This window comes from Alosa sapidissima, chromosome 2 (assembly GCF_018492685.1).
Source record: "Alosa sapidissima isolate fAloSap1 chromosome 2, fAloSap1.pri, whole genome shotgun sequence".
NCBI classification, from domain to species: Eukaryota; Metazoa; Chordata; class Actinopteri; order Clupeiformes; family Clupeidae; genus Alosa; species Alosa sapidissima.
In genome coordinates, this window is record NC_055958.1 from 23234291 (window position 1) to 23250997 (window position 16707).

Genomic DNA, 16707 nt, shown 5'->3' on the forward strand with positions numbered 1-16707 from the left:
AAACCATTTAGCACCAGTCTGCTGACGTCTATTCATCATAAAATGATTTTAATAAGGAGACACAGGACTGACTGTGTGGCTCTGTGGAAGAGACACATGAAACATAAATCTAAAGAGTCAACAACAAAACTTAAAGGCAAACGAGACATGCCTGAATATGTGATTCATTTGGAAGACAATTGTACATAAAAACAGATTCCTCCAGAGAAATTGCAAGTACCGGTATCCTTCTCACTACTTTAAATGCAATATATCCAACCTGTAATTGAAATAATCTGTGATCTCCTCATCTCCTTTTCATTAAAGAGTGGTTTAATTCTAACCTGTCTAAGTGCTCCCTGGTGTAGCATGTACACCACACATCAAACGGCACACTTGATCTGAAAAGTCAACCAACCCCTGCCCATATCGCCAAGTCAAAAGCTGTCTGCCTCAGTTTTGAAGGGAGTAAAAAAATCAAACACAGTAGTAACATCAAAGACTCCCTTGAGATGAAAGATGTTTGATAGTCAGAGTGCATCCACCTAGCGGTGAAGCTTATGGCAGAGCCAGGATGATTGATATCCCATGTGAGGAGCGCTGGAAGGCGCGGAGCTGCGCGTCCGTGTGGGACGAGGCCGGTCCCCTCCCCCTGCTGGAGAGGGCAGCATGTATCAGCAGCGACCCTGGCAGCCACACAGGCTCTCTCAGGAGGGAAAGAGAACAGCGAATGATGTAGCTTTATCCTCACCAGTGGAGAAATGACAAAAAGCTTTCATAATAATGTCATTCAGATGGACTCTTATCTGGCAATGTTTTTTTTTTTTTTTAGAAAAGACACGCATTCAAATGTGACTGAGTATTATCAACAAGTCAACAACCCCCAGTCCTTTAAGACTGTAACTGAATTATACTTTTAAGTTCATGCAGGTTATTTTGTATCGGAAAATCAGAATATTACAAAGAGAGGCAGGGAAAATAAAAGGCAAAAGAAGGCTGAAATCCCTGGCATATTGGATTTTTGTACAATTCAATAATGCTTGTGAGGCAGTGAATCAGAGAGGATAGTCTTGTTTTAATAAAGCCAGATAAAAGCTCTGTCTCCTTCTGAATATGTTTTGTTGTCCTAACTCCCAGCTTGTTGTACATCGCGGGGCTCCCTGCATCCACCGAGTTGGAGGAAATTGATGTTGGGGGTTGGAGTCAAAGGGCTTTCAGACAAAATGAAGAGGAGTTATCTTAAACAGAGCCATATGGAAACTCATACAAGACCCTCCAATGCCTATGCTCAAAAAATGACTGCTGTGACCAATTCATTTCAAAATCCTCAAAAGGAGTACATCAGGTTGATTGCACTCCTGCTTGTTTCAAGGGGGAAACAACAAAATGGGACAACTAAATACTTAAAATACAACAACAAGCACATGATTTTTATTAATGACAAAAAGAACAAAAAAAATCTGTCAGTTGTTTAAAAATACATTGCATTATTATATAATTATTTAGCTCTTAACTCATTTAGAATATACTTCATAGAATAGAGTAGTAGTTTTAGTATACTTCAGACGGTTAGGTCATAGAAGTTCTGTGTTAAGTTTCTAAGGTTGTCCTTTAGGAATTGAGAAAAAGGAAAACTGTGTTTCTCTTGCTGGGGACTAATTTATTAAGGGCACAACGAGCCTTGGGAGTAATTATGTTGTGAGTCAGCTGTCTGGATTCAATCGGCAGAGCTGCAGTGCTTGTGTGAGCTGTCAATGAGGAATGGAGGCACCAGTCTGGGGGGCCGGGGGTGCGATGCTTCACTCTGTGGCCATGCCCTGGCATTTTCTATTCATTATCATCTGGTGAACAGGGAGCTTTCAATTAGTGACGCTACCAGTGACATGGAGTAAGAAAACAGGATTTAGCCGCACTGGTAGTTTATTCCTTGTACTTGCTTTGGCTTGTTTAGATATATTATTTACAAAGTTGAATGAAGATGTATATTCATTGGATAATGCTTCCATGACGTTTTGTAAGGTACAAGTCGAGCTCATATTTATTTGTTTCTCCTTTTAGAACTGTGGTTATGGCATCAAGGATGAGGACTATGACTGTGTTCCGTGTCCGACGGGGAAGTTCTCAAAGGGCAAGTACGAGATCTGCCGGAGACACAAAGACTGTGACGCTCTGTATCGAGCCACCGTGATGATCCCAGGGACGCCCGAAAGCGATGCGGAGTGTGGACCCTGCCTACCAGGGTGAGCAGCCAAGCCACGTCATGCCCACACCACTACACCATACTCTACACCACCAGCCAAGCCACACCATATCACACACACCACTACACCATACTCTACACCACCAGCCAAGCCACACAACACACTACACCAAGTACATACTGTACACCACACACTATTGCAGGCTGTGCCCATAATTACTTTTTACTGTTTTTTCAAATGTCAGAATTGATTACTGTACGCATACTGGTGCTATGAAAAATAAGTCACATTTGAAAATTGTTGCCAGATTTGCCAATGGTGGAAATGCCAGGGATCAACAAGTTCTAGAAAATAATAGGATTTTGAACAAAGGCACAGATCCGTACAGAGATGTGCATGGAGAGCTCTGTCACAAAAGCACAAACAGATTGAGAGTTGCTCTGCTGTGAGCACCACTTCACCAGGGTCCAGCTCACCAGCCAAGTGACAGAGGTGGCCGTGGAGTGACTGGCCACAACACCATCCAAACTACCCATCTGCCATTTTGTTGTAGGGCTGAATAAAGCCTCTGATCCCCCCCCACCCCCACCACCGCTAGCCTCCATGAGTCTCCTCACCCATTGGATATGGACCCAGCATGTGAAAGGCCTCTGTAGCTGTACCCACTTAAAATGGGGGTCTGCTTTCAATTCCCTCTCATGTAAATATACAAAACACTGCTTTTTAAAAAGGGACGTTATTGGGTGCATTTAATATACCATTCCAAGGCCTTGTCCAAGTTCTGCACTGATTAAGCCTATATTTGTTTTTGAGTGACAAAATGTTTGTCTTTAGATCAATCAAGTCAGTGCAATTTCGTTGACTATATTCTCGTCAAGTTACTCTGACCCATAGTATACAAACACAGATTTTGGATATCACAGGATATTGAATAAATCTCTTTTCATTTTAAAGCCCTAACATGACCTGACTTCAAAAGAATGCTCATGACATGTGTTCCCATTTTAGCCCTCTATATAAGCAAACAAATGTTTTTTTTTTCTTTTCTCCCCTCATCTAAACACACAATATGTGCCATTTTCAGACATGTTTGTGAAGCGGTATGCCTGTGAGACCTCAGGACAGTAGCCCGGAACTTGAGGCTCTGTAGTGGTCACACACAGCTCTTTTGGGAATTGAGTTGAGTGGCTGTTGGTCAGTGCGGGTATTTGACTTTTGGCTGTGGTATTACATTCATTCTAGTAAACCTGCACATTAGTGAAAGTAAACATTGTGTGTGCGTATGTGTGTGTCTGTGTGTGTGTGTGTGTGTGTGTGTGTGTGTGTGTGTGTGTGTGTGTGTGTGCGTGCACATGTGTATCTGAGCGTGTGTATGAAGTAGTGGAAAAATGAATTCCTTCATTCCATACTACTGTATGTGCAATGTTCATTTGAACCCTGTGAGCAATAGCACATTTTCTCATGAGTACCAGTAGGTTCTGGCAACTCCAGCTTGTGTTTTCAATAAGACTTCTTCGTGGCGCTTTTGAGCTGTGTCTTCTTAGTGGTGCTTTTGAGCTGTGTCTTTGGATTCTGAAAATTTTTCAAATGTCATTGTTTTACGTTTAATCAGTCTGATCTCACTGTGACTGGGAAGGAAAGCATGGCTGGAGAGGAAATCCGAACAGGCCTAGCATATTGGAAGCAGGACAGGAACAAGTTGCTGGCGTGTGATTAATTGCCCGAGCTTTACTTACAGTATGCCTCTGAGGGCAGACGGATTTGATGCTATAAATTATTCCTTCCCATTTTTTTTTATGAGACCAGGATTAAAGGCATTAACTTTTTGACCCTAACTGTTGGAGAGCCATTTTTTCTTCTTCTCTGAAATAAAGAATAGTATATCCTGATTCACATTCTGCTGAAGTACTTCCTCAAAACAAAATAAAGAAGACGCTTGGGTAGCATTTAAGGAACACCAGAGATCAACAAGCAAAAAAACTGATCCTGTTAGATGGAGTTCCTAGGCTCTGACAGTTCAGTCTGGGTGGGTGTGTAGGCCCTGTTACTGCTTTCAAAGCTCTCTCCCATACTAGCCTCTTGCCAGTGGGAATGGTACTGGGTCGGGCCCACACCACCATCATTATGTCAAGGTCAACAGATAAGTCTTCTTTGAAGATCCCAAAACTATTGCGAAGAGTATATCATTCCATCAACGAGGAATCAAAGAAGAAAAAGTCTTGACTGTTACCTCTTATTGATGGAAGGCCAACATAGCAGATGCTCATCAGAGGACTGCAGCAAGTAACTAACAAAGATTTTTGTGTGGGGACACAGGGAGTATGAACTTGCTGCAGATCAGGAATACTGAGATTACACCAATAAGCAGAGGTGAACATATAGGGAGTATGAACTTGCAGAAGATCAGGAATACAGGGATTACACCAATAAGCAGAGGTGAACATAGGGAGTATGAACTTGTGGAAGATCAGGAATACTGAGATTACACCAATAAGCAGAGGTAAAATATAGAAAATTGCATTCAGGTGGGTCTCTGGAACCCCCCCCCACATTTAGTTCAAAAAGTGGAATCTTTCATATATTCTAGATTCAATAGATATAAAATGAAATATTTCAAGCCATTTTTTATTGTAATCTTGATGATTATGACTAACAGCTCACAGAAACCAAAAATGAGTATCTTAAAATATTATAATAAGGAGGTTATAATACAGAAATGTCTACCTTTTGAAAAGAAATGAACTAATCTGACTAATACTTTTAGTCAGATTAACTTTTCCACGATATCCTAATTGTTTGAGACCGACCTGTATATGGGCATATGATAATAGAAAATATTTCAAACGTGTTCTCATTTCAGTGACACATAAGACAAATACATATATTTTCTGTCAAAAGATCGCTTTTAATGAAGCATTTTTTTTTCTTGCAGGTACTACATTTTGGAGAGCAGACCACGGAATATCTATGGGATGGTGTGTCATTCCTGTCAGAATGCCCCGAAGAACACTAAAGAGTGTAAGAATGAGCCCACACCAAACTCTTGCTAGTCATCAAATGAAGTCACATACTTTTTTAATGACACAGCGTTCCTGTGGTATGTCTCACATTTAGCTTTCAGAAGAGCTTCACCACTCCACATTCATAATGAGCTACATCCATTTTCATGACAGCAAATCTAGTTCAGAAATGATCATATTTCTATCTTCCGCTATTTCTATAACCCCTCAACATATATACCAGTATGCTGGACTGTTCCTCTGAGAAATGTTCTAGATTTGGATGTTTTGTCTTTTTTTTTCACTTTTCTCTCCACACTAATAGTTCACTCCCACTCACCCCTTTATCAGGAACATACACACATACTCTATGCCTCTTTTCTTTTCTGCTGGTGCAGAAATACTCAATTATGGTAAACGGTTCCATTTGCCTGGATGTATGTGCCGAGCTCTCCTTCTCATCCCAGAGAAAGAGAGAGATGGGCTTGGCCACACACAGCCTGCTAGAGCCAGGCTCGTGCCAGAAATCCCTCAGAGCCAGAAGCACTCAACCAACGTCTGAAATCATCACCAGAATAAAAAAAAAGTCTTCTAAGACACCGATAGTAGCTCATCAGTAAAATGTGCAGAAAGGGACTTGGGCCTGCCTGGAGTCCATCAGCAGTGATGTTAGAGGTTGATGAATATTCAGAGATTTATTTTCTTTTTTTTGGCACCAGTTTGGCGTTTGGCACATTATTCATAGCATCGCTGACTTGCTGATTACATTGCATACCTGACGAGCTGAGTCCATGGAACAAACCCGCAGACTGCAGTGCCACAGAGCAGAGGTCTGTTTCCTAGGGGAAGCACTCTTTAAGAGCAGCAAAAGCCCCAGTGGTTCAGAGTCGGCAACGCCAGTAGGAGCAACTTGATCCCAGCAACGTGTGCTACCTTCCTCCACTACGAAGATCACAAGAGTTGATGTATTCATATCTCTCTGTGATTTATATTATTCTTACACTCCTCCCTCTGCTGTTTAAGAATACTGTATGTGTCAATGGGGGATGCTGTCTGTTACTTGAAGAACAATCAGTGAAGGAGGTAACTGAAATGGAACTGTGCTCAGCTAGAGAATCATGGGTGTCTCCATCATGTCTCATTTGCGTGCAATTGGAAGTCAGGCAAATAGCAGGCAGGGTCTGTGTGAACGTGTAGGACTAGTAAAGGATGTCAGATGGAGATGAAGAGCTTACAGATGCAGAAAGTTTTACATTGTCGTGGCCTCATCAACCTCCGCAAGAATCTTTTTTTCTTTCTTGGTCTCAAATGACATACTTACGATCGTTCAGGAAAACTCCATCAATCAAACCCAACCATTTATTGACAAGTTGTTTTGTACAAGGATGTGATTGATACTTGCGGTGTAACCTTAATGATTCTCCCACAAAACCATAGAATACCATTTTTCTTACGAGACAAGGTGACGAGTTCATCTGTGAATATGGAAAAGGAGGATTTTTCAACACATCATTAATTGTTTTTCGGCTTTGAGATGATTGAGGCGATGACGGCAAGTGGAGTTAGATTTTAATTACAGACATTGAGCGGGGGCCTCAAAAATACCAAGGTCAAAACTATGTAGAGCAAAACATGGAGTTACTTGTTATGTGTGAAGACAGGCTAGCACTTGCCAGGCAATCTGCAAATTATACTAGTTCACAGCATAGTTGTTGTCTAATAATTAAAAGTATGGAGGGCATAAAAAGATTATTAACATGCTGCAGCTTGCAATATTACTTCTCTAGTGAGTCGCAGAGTTTCTGTCCAGCACGCTTCTAAATATATTCCAGACCTCCCAGCCTGTGACATGGCCACAGGTGATTTCAATAAGACTGTGCTTCATTGTGGCCATGCCACATTTGTAGTGTTCTCTGTTTTCAGGGCAGTCACTTAGTATCACATTGAAGTGAAATCAAAGGACCGTTTGACTTGCTTTGAACAGTAAAGAAAATGGCAAGGCATTCTTTGTCACAGGACAAATTGAATTAGCTGTAGTGGGATTTGTTAAAACCATAGCTTAATTTACTACCCCGGCCTAGACGGCATCACCAAACATTACATTGTGTAGAGGATCTTTAATCAACCCAAATGCAAAATAGAAACCCAAATGTGCTAGTTAAGTATATTGTTCAATTTTCTAATGCTCTTGAAAACCAAATGTCCTTCTGCACTTAGTTTAAGTATGGATGTGTACCATTGCAAAATGCTACATGAATGACAATATAGGCAAATGCAAAAGCTTGTGACATGATCCAACTGCTTCTTAAAACAAAATAAACACAACTATTAACTTATATTTTTTGTTACCAACACAACTTTTAACTATTTTTTTTTTACCACTGTATCCCTTATCCAAACATCTTTAAGCAGTCTTGGCTAGGTTTGTTGACAGACAGAATTCATAAGGCAGTTTGATGTTGGATGAAATTAATAATTGCTAATAGTGAATGGCCTGTGGATAGAGGAAGCCACAATGACTTCTTCAGATTTGGAATAGCTCAACATCACTCATGTGCCAAATTAGCCTTCAAGATGTGCAAAACACGGACTGGTCTCAGAATGTTTTTAATGTGCAACATCGCCATACAAAATGTTGTTTCTTTTATGAAGTGTTTTCATAACCGTAGATATGCCTTAGCTGACATTGTGCTGTTGTCTAGATCAGCTTTACCTGCCTGCTCAAAGTAGCCACTGCTGTGTCATTCCCTTTCATTTGTCTCACTAACTCACAGCTTTCAGCCTACAATGCCAGCTAGTACAACTAAGAGTTGATGTCCAGGAGATAATTTTAGTGACACACACGCACGCACACACACACATATACAGTATATATGCACACAAACACATGCATGCACAAATATTCACGTCCAAACAAATTATCTCATACATTTTGTAGTATATACACACAGTGACTAACAATTGTTTTTGGTGGAAAGGCTGCAGAATGTTCTTTTATGCGCAACATTCTTAGCAATGTTAAACAAAAGCTGTCTTTGGTGAATGAATAATTATAACCACTCTGTCTTTCACCTTCTTCTCCCGTTCCCTTAAATCTGTTATGAAGTGCTAAGTGACATTTTACAGACTGAAGGTCTGTAAGCAGTCCCTGTTTGTCCTTTTGTTGAGAGCCCTATGCATGTACGTTTCTGAAGTCTAAGTGGGACATTGTGTGCTGCATTTCAAGTGTCAACACCTGAACTCAAATTAAAGTTTGCTCAAATAAATGTACCAAGCACCAACAATTTTAAATGGTCAGCACAGATGGCTGGCATGATCCCGGCTGTTACACAAGCTGTTTACTCTAGTGACGTGCTGTGCTATAATGAAGACATAAAATTACTTGGAGCAAAACACAATTTATCAAACAGTACCTATCACATCCCATTGAGCTAAATGAAACAAACACTAAAAGACAGTCATGTTTATTGCAGCAGTGGAGCATGAGGAAGCCAGCAGTCCCACAGGAGATGACTTAATTTATAGTAAAACTAAATGAAATTTAAAATTTATGATCCATAAATGTCCAAATATAAAAATGACAAAAGGCCAGGCAAATTCACTGACATTTCAATATTGTTCCCCGCTAACCATTGAATCAGATTTTATGGACATGTGTAATATGCTTGGCATTTTGGAGGTCTTTGTGAGCTGGGGGCCTGTAAAGTGCCCCCTTCTCTCTGGCCACAGTGGAGGGAGAGTTCCTAATGATGGGGACAGTTGGTTCATGTGGAGGCCTTCATGGTTTTATGACACTGTGTGTTTTGTGTTGCAGGCATTCGCACAACCAAACAAGCAGGACAAGGTCCCAGCGTGTCTTCAAGTAGTACTACCATTTTTCCACACCCAGAGAAAGGTAACCCTGTGCTGTATAGACTAAGTCATACCAACTCACTGTTCTTTTAAAAAACACCTAAATTAATTCAGCATGTATTACAGAAGCCATTGTTTAAAAAAGCCATGAGAATGTCAATCAGCTGCATGAATGTGTGTGTATTTTGTGTCCTCTTGCGATAGGTCCAACTGGGCAGGATCACCTAGCAACAGCCCTCATCATTGCCATGTCAACCATCTTCATCATGGCCATCGCCATAGTGCTGATCATCATGTTCTATATCCTCAAAGCCAAGCCCAGTGGACAAGGTAAGACAGAGATCACAGCATGTCCTGTATATGTACTTCCATATGATACCCCTCCCAAAGTCTTTCCCAGTGTAAACAGAGTGTCTTGAGAAACAGCATAACTACATGGGATCTGTGTTTGTCCGTCTGCAGCCTGCTGCTCTGGCCAGATGGTGAAAACCGTAGAAGCACAGACAAACAAACAGGAGGAAAAGAAGGAAGTCCAAGGTATGAGGCTTTTCTGGAAAAGGCGAAAGGCTCCAGATGAAATATAGTTCAGACTTAAAAATGTGATAGCCAGTGTGTTGTCGGTTGACTGAGGAAACATAGCAAATGTTCTGCACTTCCATTCTTTGGTGTTTTCTGACAGTTTTGTGGTCTACATACCTCTTGTGAGGTGAGCAAGACCTCTTGGAATGTTTAGTTAAGGTTTTACCTGTAGCTGTAGGCTATAGATGTTCAGACTCAGTGTAATAGACTCAGATTTAGAGTGCCTGGAACCTGACACTGACAGTTGCTGCTAAAGTGCAATTGATCATTAAGTTTGGGTATTTTAGATGCATTCAACATCTACCTTTTTGATTATGAAAATGCTGCTGCACAGCAGAGCACACATACAGTATGTGCCACTGTCTAATAGAGCACAGCATAAACTGATAACTACTTGTTTTGATGAGACCTGCTTGGAGTAAAACTTAGGTGATAACTCATTGGCAGGACCATGTTTGCCATCCCTGAGGTCTGAATGGCCGCTTTAGAACCATGTAATAGTTATCAGCTGCCTCCGATGCACTATTCACACATGGCTGGAGGTTGGCAAGTTGGCAAGTGTATTAACATGTACTGCTGCAGAGGAATTCACTTTTCATCAGGACGGAGCACAACATCAATCATTTCTCCCACGCTTGTCAAACTATATTAGTTATACAGAGTCCCTGTTGTCAGCTTGCAGGTTTAGGTCCAATTATAGACCCTGATGCAAACTTCATGTTGTCAGATCTTCTCTTCCACCTGGCTTGGTTCTTAAGAGAGGTGATTCAGAGGTGTTTGGATAATTCCATCCTGGCTCAGCAGGGAGGAGAATAGGCCACAGGGATCCTCCAGCTGCACTATGATACTGAAATGTTTTTGATGTTTCGTTTTCATAAAAGCCCACCCTCAAGTGTGTTATGTCAGTGGCAGCATTAACTGTGAGTTTCAGAGTTTTTTTTGTCACTAAAATGCATTGAGAAAGGCTAATAGTTTACTGACAGAATCTTGTGCATGCACGACCAGCTGTCTTGTTTTTGAAAGCACCTGATTAAGTTCCTACGTCAAGACTCAGTTTGATGGACAGTAGCTCTATAGCTGAGAGCACATTGAACTGATTTCTCCAGTGAATGCACTTCAAACCATTCTACCAGTGTGGGCCAGGCTCCTTTGAGCCAGTCCAACAAAACATCTCATTACTATCTTCATAGGTGGTGGACTTGTTTCTCATCACAGCCTAAGAGGAGGATTAGACCTATGACATTCATTCAGAGAGACATCATAGTTACTATTTCCTGAACTCATTTATTTATCATAACAGAGCAGGGCTAGTGACTGGTGTTGTTTGGTTGGGAGCTCTTCTGTGAGGAGATGGAGAAAGAGAACAGTGCACATGAGAACATTTACTGTAAACATTTGGAGTTTACAATTGTTAATGTTAAGCTGGCCTGTTTTGAATTACAATACATTTCATTTTGTTATTTTCTTTGTTCTTTTTTTCCCAGAAAATGTTGTCATATTTTCAGAAAAGGATGAATTTGACAAGCTCAAACCGACTCCTCCTAAGGCAGTGAAAAGGTAAGAACTGCACTGTGATGCATGCATACTGCATTACATGTCTCATTTGAAAAGCCTCTAAATAGATAGTTAATTAAACAACTATTAATGGTTTACTATATATTTACATTTTTCTCCATACTTCAGGAGTAAGTCTAAATGTGACAACAAAGACAGAACATGCAGACTCTGTTGAAACTTGAACGAAGGCCTCAAAGACATGATTTTTATCTGATTTTCTGCTCAGGATCTGCCGGTAATTAAGTCACCACAGGGCAAGTTCTAGCAGTTGAGTGTAGCTGCTGGCTCTTTTCATGGCGTAGGCAGTTCTGGAATGGTTTTGTATGTGTGTACCCCCTTGAATGAGCATGGCATGGAAAACCAAGTTCACTTCGAGTCTTTTTTTTTACTGGAAACATTATGTGGCTTTGGGAGGGATGAGGTAGTTGAGCACAAACGCGCCCTGAAGCCTGGGTTTCAGGGCGAGATGTTCATTTACACAAACATAATCGAGGGAGTTATAATTATGAGCCGTCTCCGCCAAACCACCAGGTGAAAACAGCACTGCTTTGGAGGATGACAGTTCTTTGCCCTAAACCCTTTCTTTCTTTTTTTTCACCTGTCTCAGGAGAAGTTGAAACCAGCTTCTCTGCTTGACCCATCTTCAACCAGACAATGAGGGTTTATTCTCTGTTACAGGCTAGGCATGAGAACAGATGAATGCTCATGGGGGCTAGACACACACATCAGTATAGTCTTACATGCTGAGTGCAGGTGTATGCTACGTGTTTTAATCATATTTATAAACTAGTTTAGCCTACTGCACTAACTAGATAAATGCGGGTCTGTTGCCATACTCCTGCTGGGAAACTGTAGCGGGGTAAGAGGAACTCCACTATGATGGTGAATCCCCATCCCCCAGCAGTTAGGGTAAATAGTGTGGCTAAGCAGCGCATGCCAGAGGATGTGCTAATTCAGTGTGGTGGTTGCCAAGTCAGAGCAGGTATTATATGTCTTAGAAACAATGACATTCTGTGAGCATCTCTGTGCACCCTTTGTCAACAAGGTGCTTTTACCTGAAATAGTCAGAGGGGGCAATTGTTCTGCACGCTGTGTAATATGCCTAAGTGAGGTTACTTAAGGTGGTGATGTTAAAAATCAGGAACCATTGGTAAATATCTACCAAACATCACAAGATAACATATTACAAATGATCATATTGGTTGTGCTTTTACAGATAAACAAGACGTTGTTCCTAAACAGTAAACATACTGTAGGCCTACCTGTCTAACTCCATGTTCTAAGTCCTGTGCTCTGTTGTCCTCAGTGAGAACGACGCCTCGTCTGAGAATGAGCAGCTGTTGAGCCGCAGCATTGACAGCGACGAGGAGGCGGCTCAGGAGAAGCAGGGCGCCTCTGACCTGTGCCTGCTCTCGCTGGTCCACCTCACCCGAGACAAGACCTGCTCAGCCAGCACCATCTGCAACAACAACAACAACAACAAGGCCACTGGGGTGAGCCTCTCAGGCCATATGCCATTCACATCCAGGTCATAGGTCATGTGGGCGGAATACATGCCCTTTGGTGTATCCATGAGTGTTAGAAAGGGGCTGAGTTCAGATGGATTGAGTAATACATTTGACGGCTTAAATTTCCTTTTCTCTGTTCTCAGCTTCTACGTCATTCTTTAAGGTGTAAGCTATCATGTTTTAATATTCATAAGTCAGTGGAGACAGAGAGGTCATATTTCCTGACTCAGGCTGACTTCTTGTTTGTCACTGTACCTGCAGATTCAGAGTCGAAGGAAAAAAATCTTGGATCTCTACACAAAGGCCTGCAGTGTTGCTGAGGGTAAGTGATTTTTCTCACTAACTGCAGCCTAAACAGACAAGTGCTTTGTGCCCCTACAGTCCCCATGAATGGCGTGCTTGAACAATATCATGCGTACAGCGCTAACCTGGTAGCTTAACGTAGAAAATGTTTGCATAAAACTGAGCTCATGTGCAATAAGTCTGTGCTTTCCTGGGTCACTGAGTGAGCACGCCTAGCTGCATCTGGAGCTGTGGAAGAGGCACTTCCACCAAAACTGATCTCAGTACATCTGTCAGACATCTTGTATCTTTCTTGAATACATTAACACTGACCAAATGAGGCAAGCTGTTTGGATATGAGCTTTTCCACTGCCATGGCTTATGTTTGTGTTCCTTTCTACTCTCTGTTATAACAACAAAATTAATTCCTTCTGCACTGGCATAGATCAGAAGTAGCTCTACCCTTTTAAAATCGGAGAAGAAATGGAAACAAATCTTTTACAAATTTTCAAAGGGTTGTATTTATTATGTTAGTATCACACAGCGTGTATTCATATCTCTTACATTTCTATACAATTCCAAACAAGTAAAAGTCACTGTGTTATAATAGACGTAATAATATAATGTTAATGTTGTAATCTTATAATCTTACAATATGTTCATGTTCGATTGTCCTACCTGGGGTCTGGCAATAAAAAGTCGCATAACGAATCTAACACTGAGCTTAACTCATGGCCCCAGTCACCATATGTGAAAGCCTGTTCGAACTCCGACCAGTAGGCACGGCTGAAGTGCCCTTGAGCAAGGCACCTAACCCCTCACTGTTCCCCGAGTGCCGCTGTTGTAGCAGGCAGCTCACTGCGCCAGGATTTGTGTGTGCTTCACCTCACTGTGTGCTGAGTGTGTTTCACTAATTCACGGATTGGAATAAATGTAGAGACCAAATTTCCCTCACGGGATCAAAAGAGTATATTATACTTATACACACCGTGACCAGAGCCTCTCCCTCCTGCCCTGCCAGGTCAGAGTCCCACGGAGCTGCCCTTCGACTGCCTGGAGAAGACCAGCCGCATGCTTAGCTCCACCTACAACACAGACAAGGCGGTGGTGAAGACGTGGCGTCACCTGGCCGAGAGCTTCGGCCTGAAGCGAGACGAGATCGGGGGCATGACGGACGGCATGCAGCTGTTTGACCGCATCAGCACAGCTGGCTACAGCATCCCCGACCTGCTCACCAAGCTGGTGCAGATCGAGCGCTTGGACGCGGTGGAGTCGCTGTGCATAGACCTGCTTGGCGGTCTGGAGGGGGTGCCCCACATTTCCGTGGGCCCCGCTCTGACGTCCCGCTGTGCCAGTGTTTAAGCACCTCCTCTCTCCCCACCAACCCCCCCCCCCCCCCCACCTCTTTAACAGCTCCGCTTCACATGAAGAATAGCAGCAGGCCCCCCCTGGCAGAGACACAGAGGGACAGGCGTGCATACGGAGCCTCGTCCCTCACACGTTGCCTGCCTGTTGTTTTCCCTCTCTGACTCACACTGCACAGCAGGCTGGAACCAACAGTTACTGAACTCATTAGGGACTACGAACAGCCTGGGCCTGAGATAAATCATGAAGTCCGGTTCGGATTTTTAAATTTTTTTATTTCGTATTTTTCTTTTTACTTTTTAAAGTTGTCAGTTGTTTCTTTTTCTCTTGTTTTGGTTGTTTTATGTCTCCCACAAGCCACAAGTTGGTTTCTATTATCCTCATGATTGGGTGAAAGAACAGGCAAACAACAGAATGCCCTGCAAACTCTGCAAACGCAGGATGCTCCAGTGAAGTGATTGAGTTTCAAACAGGCAGTGTTGCATGTCTTTTTGATCATTTCACAGGGTTCAGAGGAAAGAAGGCTCTAAAAACAGCTTCTATATATAATGGAAGTGCCACACGTTACGTGTTACACACACATAGTGCCAAGACCACCACAGCCTTTCTCATAAGCTTTACTGTTAGAGGTCTGTTAGCTTCACATGAAGGTGTATCAGCTTCACTTGAAGTCTTGGTCTCACTCACACTCTCCCACAGCTCTCTCCCAAAGCTAGACAGTTATAAGTCTACCAGATGTCTATGCACATAGAACTCTTACATTACATTTATGTGGCTCACTATCCTGTTATTCACGGGTTTAGGGTCTCGTCATAAAGAGCTTGACTGATGGAGGGGAGGCGAGAGGGAGAAGCCGTATCCCTCGTAAGCCTGAGCCTTCACCTCCTGCGGTTTGTTGCCGCTGCTGGTTATAATTGGCCGAAATTGGTGGTTTACAAAGTGCCTGTGATTTCCAGCACCCAATTAACTAATAAGACCAAATGGAAAAGCCATAAAAGTGGCCAATATAACAGAGAGGCAGCCGCTGAAGCACTTAACTATGCCTGAGGTGGGAGTGAAACGGGCATGACCGCAACGTGCCTGTTGACCAGTGTACAGTAGGCCCTACTAGCTCACTTTTATACATTCGAGGCAGTGAATTCTAAATAAGCTGTAAATGACAAGTGCTCTTAACTTAATGCAATGTTGGAACATGGTTGTGCCCCGTTTGAGAACTGTTTTCATTTTTGTGCTTATTGGTTTATTGTTTGCTCCAAGCATCATAGAGAAGTCCCATTGTAATGCATATTCTTCATAATCAGACAATCCATTGAATTTTACAAATTCAGTTGAATTTGTTGTAATTCTTACTTTGTATCTATTATGAAAATGTTAATTATATGAATATAATTCCGATACACAATTTAGTAACTGGTCTGATAAGTACAGTTATACATAACTGTTAGCTAGTGTGTGTTACAAACAGAAACGGTTTGTCTTTTGTCTTTCGTCTAGAACAAATATGTGAAAGTGTGGCCATAGTCTTTGCAGTACTGTGTTTACACTAAGACCCAGTTTTCAGGTGTTACCAAAACATTCATTTCAAGAGGAGCAGGACTCCGGTGGTATTAAGGAACTGATCTGCATGTACAATCTTTAGCTTTTAATATGTATTCACTGCCAAACATTTCTTGTTTCACCATGTAAAAGAGGAGTGGACAGCTATCAGTGAATGACAGAAATTTGGTTGTGCTTGGTTAATGTGTACATAACAGGTTCACTTACCTCAACATATTTTTCCTACAGAGTAGATTTTAAGACATACAGAAGCAAAACAATACCAGATGTACAATACAAGATGTAAGTGTATATATAACTTATTACTGTACATATGCATCGCAATAAAGAAGTATTAGAAATGAAAACTTTTTTCAGTTATTTAACTTAACTTCTTATCGCAACTGTGATATTTTTTTTCCATGTTCTAAAAAGCTGAATTAATCCCCCCCATTTGTTTGTTTAAAACGTCATGACTGCAGCCGCGCTGATCTGCCCAACCAAGTTCTCTCCCTCTATTGCCTAGTCCCCCCCCCCCCCCACCCCCGCTCGGCTGAGGGGTTTGATGACAACATGGCGTAGGTACTGCAGGGTGACCACAGGGCATGATTAATATGGCCCATATTGAGTTCAATCTGTTTGCATGTGTGTGGTGCAGAGTGAACTGAACACTCTCATTCCCTTCACACACAGCAGAGGCACAGGAGAAGGAATCCCACCGGGCCGTGCGCAGCCCTGATACTGTTTGAACCCCGTCATCTCACATGCCCATTAGGCATCAGGCAGCTTCTTCAGCATCTGCCCGTCAGCGCTCAGGCATTTGAGCTTTGTTTTACAGTTACTTGATCA

At 42.1% G+C, this 16707-nt stretch overlaps 1 protein-coding gene across 1 annotated transcript in view; it reads left to right on the forward strand.

The window, feature by feature from the left end:
- The window catches only part of edar (ectodysplasin A receptor), a 34059-nt gene extending 17854 nt beyond the window's left edge, over nucleotides 1–16205 (forward strand). The window contains exons 4-12 of the mRNA XM_042084418.1: nucleotides 2038–2219; nucleotides 5113–5198; nucleotides 8994–9074; nucleotides 9236–9361; nucleotides 9494–9568; nucleotides 11095–11167; nucleotides 12474–12660; nucleotides 12937–12997; nucleotides 13979–16205. Of these exons, the coding sequence (XP_041940352.1) occupies nucleotides 2038–2219; nucleotides 5113–5198; nucleotides 8994–9074; nucleotides 9236–9361; nucleotides 9494–9568; nucleotides 11095–11167; nucleotides 12474–12660; nucleotides 12937–12997; nucleotides 13979–14319 (1212 nt within the window). The 3' untranslated portion in view covers nucleotides 14320–16205. The remainder of the gene's footprint in view (nucleotides 1–2037; nucleotides 2220–5112; nucleotides 5199–8993; nucleotides 9075–9235; nucleotides 9362–9493; nucleotides 9569–11094; nucleotides 11168–12473; nucleotides 12661–12936; nucleotides 12998–13978) is intronic.
- Nucleotides 16206–16707: the final 502 nt, after the last annotated feature.